Source organism: Macroventuria anomochaeta, assembly GCF_010093625.1.
Source record: "Macroventuria anomochaeta strain CBS 525.71 unplaced genomic scaffold BU25scaffold_24, whole genome shotgun sequence".
Lineage (NCBI taxonomy): Eukaryota > Fungi > Ascomycota > Dothideomycetes > Pleosporales > Didymellaceae > Macroventuria > Macroventuria anomochaeta.
Window position 1 is genome coordinate 47,457 of NW_022985385.1, and position 16,819 is coordinate 64,275.

Genomic DNA, 16,819 nt, shown 5'->3' on the forward strand with positions numbered 1-16,819 from the left:
GATGGCAATCGAGAGTGGGTGACGGTGCTGGCTACTATATGCGCCGATGGATCCCACCTGCCTCCAGGCGTCATCTTTCCAGCTGCTGGAAACAACGTTCAGAGCAGCTGGGTACACGAAATTGAGGCTGGAAAACACTCTATCCACTTCACTACGTCACCAAATGGATGGACCAATAACGACTTAGGATTGACGTGGCTCCAGCAAGTGTTTGATCGCTACACCAAGCCGAAAGCTCGGAGAGAGTGGAGACTACTGATAATTGACGGCCACGGCAGCCATATAACAAAGGCCTTCATCGACTACTGTGACGCTAATAAGATACTACTTATGGTATTTCCACCTCACGCTACACATACTCTCCAGCCATTAGACGTCGTCTGCTTCAAGCCACTGGCTCAAAACTACTCAATTGAGCTGGATAACTACAACCAACGGAGCCAAGGCAGAGCACCTGTGAAGAAGAGCAACTTCTTCTCACTATTTTGGCCTGCCTGGGTGAAAACCTTCACCGAGACGCTCGTTTTGATAGCTTTCAGAGCCACAGGCATCTACCCACCAAACGCCGACGTCATACTCACTCGGTTCAAAACACCTACTCCTCCGCCTCCAGCAACACCTCCAGAGCAGTCTGCAGCAGCAGCTCTACCTACTGAGCCAAACTGGTTGAAAGCTAAGACGTTGCTGCGGAGTGTGGTGAAGGATAACGTTGGTGCAGGGGCGTCGGGTTTGGAGCAGGTACTCCACCAGCTCCACGTCCAATTAGAGCTCACCCAGCACGAATTAAGAGGTGTACAAGACGCTCTTGCTGCTAAGGAGAGAGTCAAAAAGAAGAAGAAAGCACTGCCTCTATACTCTCACAACCTCAACCGGCACGGAGGAGCTACTTGGTGGAGTCCCTCGTCAAAGAGAGAAGCTGACGCACGTGACGCTGCATTTGAGGACTATCAACACCAATTAGAGCTAGAAAAAGCTACCCAGAAGGAGCTACAACACAACCAGAAGCTACTACGAGAAAAGCAGCAGCAGCAGAAGCGTGAGGCACGGGCGAGGGAGAAGGTTGAGCGTGACCAGAGGCGCGCGGAGGAGCGCGCTCAAATCGATGCACGCAAAGCAGAGAGAGAGCGTCAAAAATGCAATAAAATTGAGGCCAGAAAAAGTAGTCAATTGCCTAATCGAGGCAAGTGCAAGGTCTCAAAATCTACTGCCTCCAAGAGGCAGAGGCGTGGTGCTGCTGCTGCTCGTAGTCGTGCAGTAGTACCCAGCGAGGCTCCAGTGGCTCCAACTACAACCACCCGCCGCGGCCGCACCTCAACACTGCCAGCACGTTTTGTATGAGCAATAATCATCGCATAGGCCTGTAGATTAATCCACCAAAAAATCTGGCGATAATAACTATTGTATGTGGCTCTACAGCCTCATTTTTGTGAGGCCTATTGACTAGCCGAGGTGCGCGTTGCGAGAACATGCGCGTTGCGCGCACAGACACGGTATGCATAAGAATAGGCTGTCAAGGCTAGGCTGGTGCTTCAGCTAGCCCCCAGCATGTTCGACGAGCTTCCCACTGTCCACCTCGTAACCCTCGCAAGCACACATCAACGATGAATCAGAGTTTCGGGAACGATAAGGGACGATGTTCACACGAATCGGCTATGGATGGTGCTCAACCCGCGTACCATTGGCGAGGCAGCCTGCGCGCTATGCTCTATGTATAGCCGCTGTGCACGAGGCTGAGGTCGATGCCGCCCATGCCCTGCACCCCACTGCTCTGCTGACAGTGGCCTCCGCAGTCCTCTCTCCTCGCTGCACATACACTGTGGGCTCAACGAGCACTGCAGATCTGGCCTCCGATAGCTGCGCAGCGCCGTCGTCTGTTCTCAAGAAGCTGACGCACTTCGAGGCGTGAAGCGCGCGCATGGCAGTCGTACACCGGCTAAGCTTCACAAGGCTGAGTGCCAGAGAGCAGGACGATGACCGTTTTTGCTTGAAGTAGGACCGCGTTTATACACATTGCAGGATTTTTAATGACTTTCTGCAGTGTAGTGTTTGTCCATGGCCTTCGAGGTCATCCTCGAGGAACGTGGGAAGCAGAGGTGGGGACGGCGGCGGCGACAGCAGCAAGCACGAGCAACAGCAGCGACACGACAAAACGATCCAAGAGCCTCGGATCTTTTTTCAAGCGACGAAAGGCCAGGTCGTCATCAACAAGCACAGAACAAGCGCAGGCTCCCTCCTCCGTCCCCTCATCATCACTGCCATCGTCTAAAGTCTTCTGGCCAGAGGAGTACCTCGCGGCGGATTTTCCTCAAGCCCGAGTGTGGACGTACGGATATAATGCAGACGTTATCGGAGGTCTCTTCCAGGCAAACAACAAGAACAGCATCTCCCAACATGGACAGGACTTGTCGGTCGGGCTGGAGAGAGAGATTGACAATGGGGTATAATACCAGCCTGTTCGCAGAGAGCAAGTGAATGCCTAACATTGTTGCAGAGACCACTCGCGTTCGTAGTGCACAGTCTAGGAGGCATCATTGTCAAAGATGTAATGGCGAAGTAGTCCGCGACATCACAACATGTCTGCTAATTTGCTGCTACAGGCTATCCGCCGATCAGAGACGATCCGTGAGCAGACAAAGCTTATCATTTTCCTTGGGACGCCGCACCGAGGGAGCGCGTATGCAGGCTGGGGCCAGATTGCTTCGAACCTTGCCAGCCTTGCCCTGCAAGACTCGAACAAAAAGATTCTTGAGACCCTAGAGGTGAACAACGAAGTCCTAGACAACATCCACGAGGAATTCAAGACGATTGCGTTCAAAGGAGCAATGAAGATCCACTCCCTTCAGGAGGCACGGGGCATTACTGGCATGAAAGGGCTCGATGAAAAGGTGTGTATTCTACCAAAGTATACGTACTTCATTAGCACGTGGGCTCCTACCATACTAACGATATCAGGTCGTAGATGACTTCTCGTCGAAGCTCGACCTCCCACGGGCGCTAGAGAGTGTCGAAAGCATTGACGCAAATCACATGCAGATGGTCAGGTACAGCAGCAAAAACGATCAAGGCTATCGTGCCGTCTCTGGCATCTTGGGGGCCTTTGTCCGACGGGAGCTAAAGACCCAGCAAATACCGCCTGTCAATGTCGCGGACATCCTTCGTACGTAGAACCATAGACTGCTCAGTATAGGAATGCGCAACGCTTACTAAACATGCGGCGACTAGCAGATGATGCCCTGTTCATGGTCCCTTTTTCAAGGGACGACAGCTTTGTTGGTCGGGAAGACATAATAGCAGAGATCAGCGAGCGAGCAGCCTTGCAGAAACACACTCGCGTGGCTCTTGTCGGACTGGGAGGTATAGGGTCAGTGAGATCGGATGGTTTCTCTCTAGGCAACAGCACTGACCAATTGTCAGCAAGTCGCAGATTGCAATTGAGTATGCGTACAGAACCCGAGAAGCGAAGCCGAACACCCTAGTAGTCTGGATACACGCAAGCGATCCCACCAGATTCCAGCAAAGATATAGAGACATCGCCGACGAGCTCCTCCTGCCCGGGCGGGAAGATCCAAAGGCAGATGTCTTGCAGCTAGTGTATGCCTGGTTGTCAGACGGGAGGAACGGGCAGTGGCTCATGATACTCGACAACGTTGACGACGATGGTGTTTTCTTTGCTGATGACGAGGACACTATAGGTTCGGCGCAGACGGTGCATGCAGCGGAGCACAGGAAGCCACTCGAAACTTTCCTTCCCCAGACGGCGAACGGAACGATCCTGATCACATCAAGGAACAGGGCTGCAGCGATCAATCTCGTCGGAGGACATGGGGGCGATATCCAGGTGGAGCCGATGGAAGAAGAGGACGCGCTGGCGCTGTTGCAGACAGGAGTGCCGTTTAGCGAGCCCAGCCGAGCGGACGCCAAGGCGCTCATCCAGGCGCTGGAGCGGATACCTCTGGCTATCACACATGCCGCGGCGTACATCAAGACAAGAGCAGCGACAACGACCGTATCCACCTACCTCGAGCTATTCCGCGAGAGCGAGGCCAATCAGGTGCATCTCCTTGGCAAGAAGGAGTGGAAAGACATTCGACGCGATCACAGCATCCGGCACGCAGTGATTGCGACATGGCAGATCTCGTTCAGGCACATCCAGAAGACGGAACCGCCGGCTGCCAACCTTCTCGCGGTGATGAGCATGTTTGATAAGCAGGGGATTCCGAGATGGCTACTGCAGGCCAACACCAGCCAGCTGGACTTTGATGATGCTCTAGCGCCGTTGCTCAGCTTCTCCCTCGTGAGGACCGAGATTGGGGAGCAGGTGCTTGAGATGCACCGGCTTGTGCAGCTGTCGATGAGGACGTGGCTGGAGGCGGAGAAGGAGCTAAGCAGGTGGGTGAAGAAGTCGATACGGGCTCTCAGTGCAGCATTTCCAAGTGGAGACTACAAGACTTGGGAGGAGTGCAAAGTACTCCTTCCGCACGTCAAAGAGGTTGTGGGCCATACGACAGAAGACAAGGAGGATTTTACGAACCAGGCAAAGGTTGCGCTTAGCGCAGGATGGTATCTGCTCTTAACAGGCGAGTACAAGGCGGCGGAGGGCTTTCTCCAGATGGCAGCGGACACTAGAGAGAGGGTGCTTGGGCCAGAGCACCCCGACACGCTCATCAGCGTCAGCCAGCTTGGGGCGGTGCTGGAAAGGCAGGGCAAGTACGAGGAGGCAGAAACAAAGCATCGACGAGCGCTGGAAGGATATGAGAAGGTGCTTGGTCCAGAGCACCCTGACACGCTCGCCAGCGTCAGCCAGCTTGGGGCGGTGCTGGAGAGGCAAGGCAAGTACGAGGAGGCAGAAGCAAAGCATCGACAAGCGCTGGAAGGAACAGAGAAAGTACTTGGACCAGAGCACCCCAACACGCTCATCAGCGTCAGCCAGCTTGGGAGGGTGCTGTCGAGGCAGGGCAAGTACGAGGAGGCAGAAGCAAAGCATCGACGAGATCTAGAAGGGTCAGAGAAGATGCTTGGGCCCGAGCACCCCGACACGCTCATCAGCGTCAGCCAGCTCGGGGCGGTGCTGGAAAGGCAGGGCAAGTACGAGGAGGCAGAAAAAAAGCATCGACGAGCGCTGGAAGGATATGAGAAGGTGCTTGGGCTAGAGCACCCCGACACGCTCACCAGCGTAAGCCAGCTTGGGACGGTGCTGTCGAGGCAGGGCAAGTACGAGAAGGCAGAAGCAAAGCATCGACAAGCGCTGGAAGGATATGAGAAGGTGCTTGGGCTAGAGCACCCTGACACGCTCGCCAGCGTCAGCCAGCTTGGGGCGGTGCTGGAAAGGCAAGGCAAGTACGAGGAGGCAGAAGCAAAGCATCGACAAGCGCTGGAAGGAAGAGAGAAGGTGCTTGGGCCAGAGCACCCCGACACGCTCACCAGCGTCGGCAACCTTGGGTCGGTACTATGGAGCCAAGGACGGCTGGCGGACGCTGAGGGCTTGGAAATACGGGTCATGGAGGGAAGGAAAAGAACGCTTGGGGATGCCCACCCAGACACGCTGACAGCAATGGCCAACCTCACGTTTACTCTCAGGTCGCAAGGTCGCAATCTGGAGGCTTTGTTGCTGATGGAAGCATGCGTTCAAGTGCGGGCCCGGGTCCTTGGGCTTGGCCATCCCGACACCGAGTCTTCTACCGCAACGTTGAACTGGTGGCGCTTGGAAGACCTGGATATAGGAGTGTGAAGGTGACTGGTTGGGGCGTTGAGCGTGGCTTGTGTACAACGATAATCATAACAGCAATGCATACAAGCCATTCTGTTGCAGTATCAGTCGGTCCGTACGAGACCCGATCACCCTTGCTTAGACTGTTCTGGACTAGCACGTTCCAGGGCCAGTATATAGTCGCCTTCTCCCCACTAGATAGCAATTCGGCGCAGTGTTCCATCGACCCGATAGTCCTACGTTATCGTTTACCGTAGCTATCAGTATTCTACAGCGGCCCACGCCGCCACATCTTTGCTTCACTGCATACACCACAACATCAGCTCTACAATACCGGTTCCGGAAACCTACAACTTTTTTCCTAACCCTCACCCCCATTTAACCATTCGTTGCTGCACGACCTTGAGGAAGCAGCTGCAAGTCAGAGTCAAACAAGCTAGTCGGAATATTACTCATCGCCGAGCTTGATGACTGAATAGCCGAAGCCGCCATCTGTGGAGGCACAGGATACGAGATGACGACCCAGAGCTATGATTTGATGGATTGGAATTTTATGTTCTGGCGATGAAATGCGGTCGTTGATTTGCAAGCGAAGATAGACGCTCAGATATGCCGTCTTGTAGGCTGTACGCATGGTCAAAATCGATCTCAGCCTTCAAGTGGCTGTTTCAATGCGGAGACCTTGTATAGCCAGTGGCAGCGTCATCAGCACCAGCTACAGACGCACTATGTCCTCTTCGTAGTGAGCCCTCGGCCATCTTCTGCCTTGCCTGCCGAGCGTGGAATTCCTGTACTGCTTCACGTGCAAGAGGGGGTGCAATCTGGCGCTCGAAGTGATGACGATGTGCATTGTCTGTGTGACCCAGGAGTGCTCCTCCGATTATGCGCTCACAATGTAACTGATCTTGAAGCTCCCATGCAGTAACAGGTGCGTGCCGAGGGCGGTGCATAGACGCACGCGAGCCTCGAGAAGATCGAACGGACACACGGTTTGCGATGGATCGAGGTGGCGTTCGAACCGCTTCGGGTGCCGCCTCTTCAGGGACATTTCTTGCTTCGGGCGGAAGTTCGTGGTCGACATGATCGGAGAGAACTCGGTGATCTACTCTCTGGGCTTGGTCGTCTCCCAGTTGGCGAGAATTTACCAGTGGAGGTCGTTTGAATGGTGGTTGGTCGTTATTTCCATCACTGAAACGACCTGGACGTGCAACAGTCGCGGCTGGTATCCGATCCGGCGCTGCGTCCAGGCCACGATCCCAAGCAGCCGCCACCGGCCTTCGTCCATCAACAACAGGTGGTTACCCATCAGGCAAGTTAGCGTCTGCCGAAAGTGGTCATCCGCAAGGCGGTCACGTAGTTAAGCCAGGGCAGCAGTTGCAGCAAGGCAAGCATAAGCCCTTTGTCGCAAATATTGAAAGTTAGGTTGCTCACGGTAATGACCGTCGTCGGGGCTATCACGCGTATGTAAACGCGACTGCTCTGCTCGCCGGTCGTACCGCCCAGTGTTTGCGGGGTAGTTTGGTTGTCATGGTATTGTATTGCAGGTGAGCAGAAGCTTGATATAAGCTACCTATCACGTGATGGCGATCGGTGGGATCCTTCACTTCCTCCAACACCCAGCTTTATTACAAGGCCTCTGCAGTCTTTGTTCAATCTGGGGTCGCGCGATGTCTTCGACATCGTACGTATCGATAACATGGCTCAACAAGCAAGCAAGCACATCACGAAGCACGGACCGGAGCGGATGCCGAATTATGTCCTGTGGCGCGTCCATTGGCACTTGTTGTGTGCAGGCCTGAAAGTCAGCGATCCCTCGAGTTCTTGATGACGAGTTTGTTCTTGTAGCCGATATCAAATTTATAGAAGACCGTGTCTCGAGTATATGCGAGGTAATGTTGCCCATGTCGTGAGTGTCTATGATTGGATTTGCTAGAATCCAGGACCGAGACTTCTTGAACTGCCCGGTGTGTGAGATGCCTGTGGACGGTTCATCAACCTACCTATGACCGTCATGTTGCGGCCGAATGATTCCATTTCAGTAGCTGAGCGGCAACACAAGGCGTTCGCTGTACTATACATTGACGGTCGCGACTTCAAACTGCGATTGCAGTTGTTTGTTTTGCGCAAGCTTTCTGGACATCCGGGCCTTGTCCATACGGGTCGTGGCTTAGCGATACACGTCGCACGATGTTGGGATCATCCCGATTCGTTGGAGATGCTGGCGTTGGTGAGTTACTGCTATCATCGATGCGAAACCTGGTAAGGATGCGTGCGAGATGGAGCACGTCGACGATTCGAATTTGGCAGACCTCGGCTGCGCGTCAACCGAGGCGCGCCTACCCCACACTCTCGCGCGTCGCTCCTTCATCTACAACAAAGACGTAGGTATAAGCGTACGTCTATTAAGACGCTCCATCTGGTTGTTTTCCGTCAGCAGTCTTGACGGCAAGCTTCTCTTGTTGTTCGTGCTTTGTTCTTTTGACGAGCGTTTGTGCAGTTTATTTTTGCCAACAATGACGCAGCCGACGCTAGTATTCAACTATGACATCTCCTGTCCGTTCGCTTACATCGCCTCAACACGCGTCAAAGCCCTTGCTGAACGCACAAATGCCAAACTCGTCTATCGTCCCGTGCTTCTCGGTGCGATCTATCGTGCGACTGCCGCACCTCAGGGTGCAGCGGGGTCGGCCAGCGATGTCTTCAACCCTACCAAGAAGGCCGTCACAGCACAGAGCATGCGAAGAACTATAAACAGGTATGAATTTGCTTTGAAGGGTAAATTTCATGACTGACGGCTCGGATCAGATACAAGATCAAATATAACCCACCACCTGAGCATCCACGAAAGTCGGTCAATGCGTTGCGACTGCTATATTGTGTGCCAGACGGCGATGAACGGTGCGTCTTGACCGAGAAGTTATTCAGTGCTTACTGGGTTGAGAATCGAGATGTCACCGATACCGAAGTGCTGCTGCGAGCTGCCAAGGAGAGTGGCATTGCGAGCGCATCAATCTTGAATGCAAGCAGCTTTGCCAATGCGCAAGCCAGAAAAGAGCTGGAAACTGCGACTGCCGAAGCAATCGAAAGAGGCGCTTTCGGCGTGCCAGGCTTCTGGATTCCTGGTGCAAGATGGACAGATGTGCACGGCGAGACCAAGACTGGCCGATTCTTCTGGGGTCAAGACCGCATGCACTTCGTTGAGGCCACATTGCTATCACTTCGAGATAATAGTCAATGGAGTGATGTCTCTGGTCTGGCTACTCTCATGCCTCGCTGCATTCCATACAGCCAGACCACACTCACGCGGAAGGTTAAGCTGGAGTTTTGGTACGACTTCAGCAGCCCGTGGGCCTTCCTCGGCTATACCCAACTCGCAAGACTGCAGCGGATTTTTGGAGCGAACCTCGAGATCGAAATGAAGCCGTTCTTGCTCGGTATACTGTTTCGTGAGATCGGCGCACCCAACATGCCTATGCTTGCTGTGAGCCCCACAAAAGCGGCGTGGTCAAGACAAGATCATGCGGACTGGACAGCTTACTGGAACGCTGTGAACATCTCGGGAGAGGGCAGGGGTAAGACCATAGCCTTTCACTGGGCTGATGTCTTCCCCATTCGCACCCCCACAGTGCTTCGAGTCGCCATTGTAGAGCCGGCGACCGTTCCTTTATTATGTGAGCCATTCACTGCGTAGAGATAAGTCGCGATACTAATCTTGACTAGACTCAGCTTGTTGGGAGCAGAATGCCAACGTATCAGATGATAATGTGCTTGTGAGCGTGCTTGACAAAGCTGGATACAACGGAGCCGACCTGCTCGCGAAGGCCAATAACCCTGCTATCAAAGCCAAGCTGCGCGAGAACACCGCGGCGGCAAAGACAGCAGATATCTGCGGCGTCCCTACATATCGTGTACTACGACAAAGTGAGGATGGGAGCTGGCAACCGCATGGTGGTCTGGTCTGGGGGCAGGACGAGACCAATGTCGTCGAAGACTTGATTGCTGGGTGGAATCCCGAGAGGTCACTTGAGGTCGCGGAACCTCAAAAGGCGAGCACTGGTGCGAAAGTAACGGCCAAATTATGAGCTCCCTTTCCTTCCTTGCCGCATAGGCCTTGGTGTAGCGATCTGTAGCTGGTCGTGCCGTTTGTAGAGTGTCGGTTCTACGTCGCTCCCCGGGCTCACACATGCTTGACTGTTCACTGGTTCTCGCTCCCATTAGCTCCAGATGCCCACTTTGGCAGGTATGAGGTGTACGCCGAGCGCTCACATACTATTGAAATTGCTCCACCACGAATATCATCCACAACCTGCCACACTCCACTCAACCAACGAACATTACGCCCCCGCGGCCTCGGTTACGTTTGTCGACCTCTATGTAATGACCAGCAAGCCGTAATAGACAGGAGACGCCCATCACGGTGGGACAACTTTGGTTCCTTTATTCCCGCACTTCGCAACAACACCAGCCTGACTCGGACCAGTATGCCATCTGAACATCTCCACTACATAAATGAATAAAAAGGCGTCGTCTGTTGATGCAGCTTGCCCTGGCACTACGGTTACAGAAGGGTCTGACATCCTGATATCAAAACTTGGAGCAGCGCTTTTTACCGTGTCAACCCAGATGAGTTCCGTTACTCGAGAGCAATGGCGTGCACACTCAGGCATTCCTGCGCTACAAACTCCGCTGAGAGTGTATGTGTCCAGTCAACGTCCTCCTGGATGTGCATACACGTATGTACAGCTTAACACTATAGCCTTAACCAAGTTCCACGAGACTTACGCGAGAAATGTCTTTCCTCTTGAAGACCTTGACGAGGCTGACGACTTCCTTTATCAGCACACTGGTCAATCCCTCACCTCAACTGGTGAACAGGTGCTGCTGCACTCCCTACCAGCTCTTGCGTTCAAGGCTAGCACTGCGCTCAATGAGAACACTAATGCATTTGATGGATTCAGCAGGATGGAGGATGCTCTACCGACCTTTGGTGGACGACCGACACAGCTATTCTCGAATCCCTCCTAACCAAATCCCGTACCCTCAACCAGGGGGGGGGGGGGCACCGGTCGCACATTCCAACCAGAGGAGCGTCCTCATGAAGCTTCTACGCGCAATCCTGCGGCCTGTCAGCCATCAGTCTACGAATATAGCGACGGAACAGCGTTCCACACCTGCGACAGGTCGAGGTCGTACGGGAGACACTTTACAGCAGGGGCGGCTGGATGATCAGCGTTGGAACGCCGGTAGAGCAAACAATCAGGGCAATGTCCGTGTAACAAATGAGGCTCAAGACGGCTTCCATCGAGCGCAACTGCATGACCAGCGCTGGAACGCCGGTATAACGAGTGGTACAGTCAACAGCCGCGTTGCAAACGAGCCGACACAACCTCAGCTAACACGGCCTCACGAATCGACCCGAGTCGAATCGCAGCTACAAGCTACACATCCGCGAATGCGCCAAACATCACGTCAGCAAACTGAACTGAGCCGCAAGCGTCCCGCGAACAACCATCGAGCTCAGCAACAACGAAACACATAATCAAGTTCTGTTTCGAATAACAAACCAGGCCTAGCATCTCAGCCTCGGTCTGAAACAGTACTTGAACCTGTTGGTCTACCTTCTGGCTTCCCTCTGTTGAAGCGCAACTATACATCGTCGAACGAGGAGACTGACGAAGCAAAACCCGCCTGCTTGCAGATGGTCTTAGACGTGATCGCAGATGTTGCGACCGATTAGGTTCTCGACTTGATCAACGCGACGATGATCGACTGGACGAGCGTGGAAGCTCACAGCGGGAACATCATCAGCCAGCCCCTGGAAGCAAACATGTATTCTAAAGATCCACGTGTCTCATCAAATGATGGCAATTGCCAAGTACAACTCATCACCGAAGCAGAGTGCCTGGAGGTGGTGCGAAAAGTGTTTCTGAACATGCTGCTTCATTATATTCGCACGATGATCGAGGACAGAACCACGAACCGGATACGTGCCGAGGTGCAGGCTGAAGAGATCGTGAATCAGCTCTTGAAGGAGGGTTTCCGGTCCCAGGGAGCTTCGCACCTTGCAAGACACAACTCGATTTCAGGAACAACAATGTGACAATAAATAAGTCGCACGCGCTCGCATCTCCTCGGTCACCGAGACGAGGCAAGTAGCGCCAAATGGGGTTAGCGTCCCTCTAGAACCCGAATGAATCCCGGGTGCCTTGTCTCACTACAAAACATTTACTCAACATGTTCTTCTCTCGACAACGTCCATTTGAGAACATAGCACCACAACTTGAAATTTCATTCAATTGTTTGTCACAGACAACCTGCCTCGCCTGCCATCATGAACGAATTACCGCAGGAAATTGTCGACAATGTCTGTAGCTATCTCGATCACGACAGTCTCAAGTCAATACTGTTGCTTTCAGAAAAACTTCAGTATGCTGCCGAGCAGTACTCTGAAGCCTTCCGGATCTTCACTTTGACCGCCAATAATATTGAGAAATTCATCGCAACATACAGCGGCCGGCGCTTTCGGTATCTTCGACAGTTGGAGTTTCGACCATTCCTACCTGCACCTGAGAGGGATGAAGATCTGCAGGACTGGGATAGTGATGATAACCAGTATCGGGAATCACAAGAAGAATTGCAGAACATCGATGCCCACTTCACTTCGCAGATCCGCTTACTCTTCTCGACAATGAAGGCAGTGGAGACGCACTCGTGTAACGAAAAGGCCACGGGTTACATTCACCTTAAGCTCTTCACGCCGACTATGAATTTGAATCCGAACATGTGGCCCCTCCAGCGACTGTTCGTCACCTGGCGAGTGCATCTCTTGACACCGGAGACACTCCCCATGCTCACGTCTGTTCGGGAATTGACTATACAAAGTCCAGATCAGACGTGGTATAGGAACGGACCCCATCCTTCGTTGCGAAAGCTTGACCTGCGGGTGCTTCTTGACCTCTCTGGCAAGTTGCCCAACCTATCAGCTCTACGTTGCAGAATTGGGGCGGACGAGCTCTACAGCAACACTCTTTCCTCCGAACCACTTCGCTACATAACACAAGACTGGATTGGGCCGCGCAAAGACTCCCGTAGTGGCTTCGGCAAAGCACTTGAGGGGCTTGCTCTACACAATCTGCGTCACGTCTGCCTGGACTTTCTCTACCCCCAATTTCGCATCCAGCACATAGACCAAGGTCTGCCTATGCCGAATCTTACGGCGCCGTCACTCTTAGATCCACTCAGTACCTCTCTGCGTATACTCTCGCAACAGTTGCGCGCAATGCAATTTCGCGTCATAGCCGATGCGACCTTGTTCTGGCCCGGCGAAGGTGATACTCCTCATTGGCCGAACCTTGAGCACCTTCAAGTCGAATTCCACATGTCCACCCCGGCAGGATCCTGGTACTTCAATAAACCGCCTGGAATACAGGTGGGAGCCGCGAAAGAGCGCCACACTGTGGCGCAAACCGAATTTTACCCGCCCCTGATCGATACAGAGAAAGACGACGCGCTCTGGGAGGAGACGTGCGAGATGGACCTCGAAGAAGCGCAAACGGGTAGTCTGCAGTTTCGTGTCGTTCCGAATGATGCAAAGATCGTGCCGTTCCTTACAGCATTTGCAAAAGCCGTTGCACAGATGCCTCGCCTAAAGACGTTTGCACTATGGTCACCGCTTACATTCAGTCTCGATCCTGATGATGGAGCGTACAAAGACTTTGACTTTGCAACGGTTTCAAGTATCCCAAAGCATGTTCTATATGCAGCAAAGCTTGCGTGGGGTATTGCATATACAAACCCGCACGAAAGGCCGTTCCCCGACAATAGCCAGGCTGATTTCAGCATACAAAGACGAATGTGGTGGAGAACAGGCACATGGCGGCCGCACGCAGATTTGCTGGAGAGTCTCAACAATATTGGCAAAGAGCAATACAGGGGTGATATGCTCAACTGGTTTGATGACGACGGACTCCACAACAGCCTGGACTTCGAACGTTTCAGGTACAGATACTTCGAGGTGTAGACCACTGTGCTCAAAGGATTTGCTACAAGGCCGAGTCTTTCACAATCTTGCAGAACATCGGGTTATATAGCGAGAAGCGGCCCGTGGAATTTGAGTAATGTTCATTGACGCAAAGTCAAAATGCTCGAAGGCCGTACATCGCGCGAGGGGGCATTCGATGTCACTGGCGCTTCTTACGAGCTGCCAATGCCTCGAACCATGCTATTGTTCATCTTTGCAAACCTCGTTGTCGACCTTGGTTTCAAGAGCCAAGCTTGTCTCGCGATCCTCCATCTGTCTGAGTGTGACACCAAACCTCTGGAACCAGGGCAACTGGGACTCACCGGAGTCCTTCGCTCTCGGTGGGTAGATCTCCGAACTGCGGCAGATTTCGTACTTTCTATTGCGACAACAGCCCCAAGTCCGATGCTGCGTAACGTGAAGTCCGATGTCCACAAGCCTAACGCTAGGTCGAGCCTCGATCTGTGAAATACATATGGCATACTTCCAGTGCGTGTTGCCGCATCTAACACCACTGTAAGGCAGTCTTGTACCACTCTCGTTTCACCCAACCTGTCTTAACGTCATTGAACTTTTACCCCTTCATTCAGCACTTTGATCGTTCATACCTTCAACCTTACGAACCTCTATCGTATGATCTTTTACATCATCTCGCACACAATCCGCTATGTGGACTCCTGAATTGTACGCAGTGATAGCCGCAATGAGTTTGCAACTTGTCCATGCTCATGGAACGCCGCAATGTCATTTTGCACGTATCCCGACAGAAGGTTTAGAGCATGATGCGATCGCCTTAAAGGCAGTGCTTGAAGGTCCCGTGGCCAGCTTGTGTGAACAAGCATCAACGTCTGAATCGGGTGACCACGGACTCATTAGTTACGTTGCGAAGGATGTCTTGTTTACAATCAAGCGTGGTACAACTGCGCAGAACGAGGGAGGATGTGTAATGGCCTTCCAAAGCATCTTCGATTTGTGTATTGTCGATCAGCATGCTGAAGGTGGTGCCATCAGCGCCAGTGGAAGTGGAGCGGTATACGAGGTGTCCACTCAACTTCCCAACTCTCTCATTGCTCGTGCAAAAAAGCCAAAGAAGCCTACAAAAGTACCAACCAAACCACCTGCCAAAGCTCCTGCAAAAATATCCACCAAGGCACCTACAAAAGCGCCAACAAAAGCACCTGTAAATTCAACCCCAACCCCAGTCAAGAAAACCACTTCCAGAGTGCAGCCCTCAGCCACGAAAGTGTCTAGCTCTGCAAAGCCTACACCAACAAAGACTTGCAAGAAGCTTTACAGCGAGTTGTTGGCGTCTAGTCGCAAGGTAGCTCTCGCAGAAAGGAGGGAGGAGAGCCTGATTGATCGTCGGGGTTTTAGTGGTAGCAGAGTTCATGTTGAGAAGCGCTGGTCCGCAAAATCCGGAAAGGCTTGTGGCTTCGAACTGAAAGCGTTGAGCTACCCTGAAAGGGAACCAAAGAAAGGAGAAATGGTAAGTTGGGAATGAGCCTAGCTCTCCCGGACAGCACACGTCTCTCTGCGGATGTGAAGGTTGACATCCTACAGTCCAAAAATGCGAACTGGTACGGATTCGTCAAGCCTGACGTGTGCGACGACCTTGTGTTCAGGTCGGCAAACAGCCCGGCACCAGGTATCGCCGTGGGAGATTATGAGGTCGAGCACATCCTCGAATGGAACGTCGTGACTCGGTTCTTTGATTGGGTCCGTGATCAAAAACCCGGGAACATCTTCGATCACCCAGATAAGGCGCAGAAAAACACGAAGGTGGACTTTTGCGACTACTGGAAAGAGACGTGGACAACAGACGATGTGCAATTACTGACCTTCAAGATCACAGATGGGTCTCCCGGCAGCGATGGCGAAGCCAGGGGTGTTCTGAAGCACATTGCGTACGCATTTCCTGGACGAGACAACTTCCCTGAAGAGTTTGTCTATCTGCACGAGCTTCTAAACGCGCCTGCAAAAACTGAAGTACGTTGAACACAATCCTTTCAGCTTCTTCGACAGGACGGAACGTGGTGCTAACAAACACCTAATAGATGTGGAAACCGAAATCTCCTGGTTCCGGGATCTATGACCAAGGAAGAATCACCAGGGCTATTGTAGGGAGAGGTCCTAGGAACAGGAAAACGCTAAACATCGACGCGGCCAGGTCAGCTCTGTTAGAAGTGAAGCATTTATTGGGTGCCCGCAAGTACATGAATAGTAAAGAGATACAAGGGATTCTGAAGAAACAGAAAGTCAGAATGGGGGAGATGATCAGTCGCCTCGACGTAGAAATGGCGAATCACCCGAGAGCCAACTTCAACGCCTGGCAGCCTCAACAGCTTGGAGCGCTTTGGAACAAATACATGAATCAGAAGTTTGCCGATGCAAAGGCGAGGACCGACCGTGATATGGATGGGTACTTGGCCATGCTGGTCAAGGCGTGGACACCTGTCAAAGACAAGGACCAAAATCACAAAGACTTCTTTGCTAGTATTGAGAAGGTTAGAAAAGAATGGACTCTGGAGAAGAGGCGACCATGGGTGGCTCCATGGTAACAGAGCGCCGAGTTCGTGCAGGCACGGATGACTGCCAGAGTGGAGGCTATATTCGCAACAATTGCCGTGCTGCCGTGTCCTGTTGCCGAGATATTACCTTACGGTAGCTGTTTTTGAAACATGATGCGAAGCTTAGCTCTGTAATCATATTTTCGGTTTACTTAGAAAGTCTAACTTACTATCGTTCACTACCTCCACGCGAAATTCACGGAATGACCTTATTGCGAGTGTCTAACATCGAGGAAGTCTGCCAAAGTTGCTGTTGATGCCCACGACATTGGTTTCGACGCCGCTAACGCGCAGACCGTTAACAGTGACAGTGCGAGGGCTGCAGCTTCAGTTGTTGGAACCTTGTGCCTAATTAGCTTTGGAATGATATAGTGTATGTGAGGAGAAAACGTACAGCTACCGCAGGATGTGTACGATTTTTCGACGACGACGGTGTAATCGCGAGTTACCATGTTTCCGCGGCCGTTGTGCTAGATCACCTTGTCTTCGGTATTCTGGACACCGATGGTGACAGTTCCGGAATCG

At 52.6% G+C, this 16,819-nt stretch overlaps 8 protein-coding genes across 8 annotated transcripts; all 8 read left to right on the forward strand.

Annotated features, from left to right (window-relative positions):
• Positions 1–348: 348 nt before the first annotated feature.
• BU25DRAFT_301328 (uncharacterized protein) lies at positions 349–600 on the forward strand (the record flags this gene model as incomplete). The annotated part of the gene is made up of 1 exon (XM_033701994.1): positions 349–600. A coding segment is annotated over one exon (252 nt), but the record flags the coding sequence as incomplete, so codon positions are not given.
• A 1,198-nt stretch (positions 601–1,798) lies between these two features.
• On the forward strand, positions 1,799–3,198 carry BU25DRAFT_412313 (uncharacterized protein). The gene is made up of 5 exons (XM_033706766.1): positions 1,799–1,989; positions 2,039–2,438; positions 2,492–2,542; positions 2,598–2,885; positions 2,953–3,198. Exons 1-5 carry the CDS (start codon positions 1,916–1,918, stop codon positions 3,163–3,165), a joined length of 1,026 nt encoding a protein of 341 aa, XP_033559844.1. The 5' UTR covers positions 1,799–1,915; the 3' UTR covers positions 3,166–3,198.
• BU25DRAFT_108316 (TPR-like protein) lies at positions 2,794–5,811 on the forward strand. Its single transcript, XM_033700315.1, has 3 exons — positions 2,794–2,885; positions 2,953–3,361; positions 3,415–5,811. Exons 2-3 carry the CDS (start codon positions 3,210–3,212, stop codon positions 5,726–5,728), a joined length of 2,466 nt encoding a protein of 821 aa, XP_033559845.1. The 5' UTR covers positions 2,794–2,885; positions 2,953–3,209; the 3' UTR covers positions 5,729–5,811.
• Positions 5,812–7,178: 1,367 nt separating this feature from the next.
• On the forward strand, positions 7,179–7,594 carry BU25DRAFT_108295 (uncharacterized protein). Its single transcript, XM_033700314.1, has one exon. The coding sequence runs from the start codon at positions 7,288–7,290 to the stop codon at positions 7,504–7,506; it is 219 nt and encodes a 72-aa protein (XP_033559846.1). The 5' UTR covers positions 7,179–7,287; the 3' UTR covers positions 7,507–7,594.
• Positions 7,595–8,107: 513 nt separating this feature from the next.
• Positions 8,108–10,055, forward strand: BU25DRAFT_441164 (thioredoxin-like protein). The gene is made up of 3 exons (XM_033709218.1): positions 8,108–8,462; positions 8,513–9,378; positions 9,428–10,055. The coding sequence occupies exons 1-3, from the start codon at positions 8,221–8,223 to the stop codon at positions 9,787–9,789; spliced, it is 1,470 nt and encodes a 489-aa protein (XP_033559847.1). The 5' UTR covers positions 8,108–8,220; the 3' UTR covers positions 9,790–10,055.
• Positions 10,056–10,353: 298 nt separating this feature from the next.
• BU25DRAFT_472946 (uncharacterized protein) lies at positions 10,354–11,246 on the forward strand (the record flags this gene model as incomplete). The annotated part of the gene is made up of 3 exons (XM_033710867.1): positions 10,354–10,401; positions 10,451–10,574; positions 10,669–11,246. 3 exons carry the CDS (start codon positions 10,354–10,356, stop codon positions 11,244–11,246), a joined length of 750 nt encoding a protein of 249 aa, XP_033559848.1.
• Positions 11,247–12,038: 792 nt separating this feature from the next.
• BU25DRAFT_300726 (uncharacterized protein) lies at positions 12,039–13,667 on the forward strand (the record flags this gene model as incomplete). Its single annotated transcript, XM_033701983.1, has 1 exon — positions 12,039–13,667. A coding segment is annotated over one exon (1,629 nt), but the record flags the coding sequence as incomplete, so codon positions are not given.
• A 763-nt stretch (positions 13,668–14,430) lies between these two features.
• Positions 14,431–16,285, forward strand: BU25DRAFT_460026 (uncharacterized protein; the record flags this gene model as incomplete). Its single annotated transcript, XM_033710322.1, has 3 exons — positions 14,431–15,213; positions 15,288–15,713; positions 15,782–16,285. 3 exons carry the CDS (start codon positions 14,431–14,433, stop codon positions 16,283–16,285), a joined length of 1,713 nt encoding a protein of 570 aa, XP_033559850.1.
• Positions 16,286–16,819: the final 534 nt, after the last annotated feature.

Bases quoted from the DNA above. Each gene is read 5' to 3' on its own strand.
- BU25DRAFT_441164 (XM_033709218.1), top strand. From the start codon at position 8,221: ATGACGCAGCCGACGCTAGTATTCAACTATGACATCTCCTGTCCGTTC. The intron at 8,463-8,512 runs GTATGAATTTGC...GGCTCGGATCAG, and splicing joins ATGCGAAGAACTATAAACAG to ATACAAGATCAAATATAACC. The intron at 9,379-9,427 runs GTGAGCCATTCA...AATCTTGACTAG, and splicing joins GGCGACCGTTCCTTTATTAT to ACTCAGCTTGTTGGGAGCAG.
- BU25DRAFT_412313 (XM_033706766.1), top strand. From the start codon at position 1,916: ATGGCAGTCGTACACCGGCTAAGCTTCACAAGGCTGAGTGCCAGAGAG. The intron at 1,990-2,038 runs GTAGGACCGCGT...GACTTTCTGCAG, and splicing joins GATGACCGTTTTTGCTTGAA to TGTAGTGTTTGTCCATGGCC. The intron at 2,543-2,597 runs GTAATGGCGAAG...TTGCTGCTACAG, and splicing joins GAGGCATCATTGTCAAAGAT to GCTATCCGCCGATCAGAGAC.
- BU25DRAFT_108316 (XM_033700315.1), top strand. From the start codon at position 3,210: ATGCGGCGACTAGCAGATGATGCCCTGTTCATGGTCCCTTTTTCAAGG. The intron at 3,362-3,414 runs GTCAGTGAGATC...ACCAATTGTCAG, and splicing joins GTCGGACTGGGAGGTATAGG to CAAGTCGCAGATTGCAATTG.
- BU25DRAFT_108295 (XM_033700314.1), top strand. From the start codon at position 7,288: ATGGCGATCGGTGGGATCCTTCACTTCCTCCAACACCCAGCTTTATTA.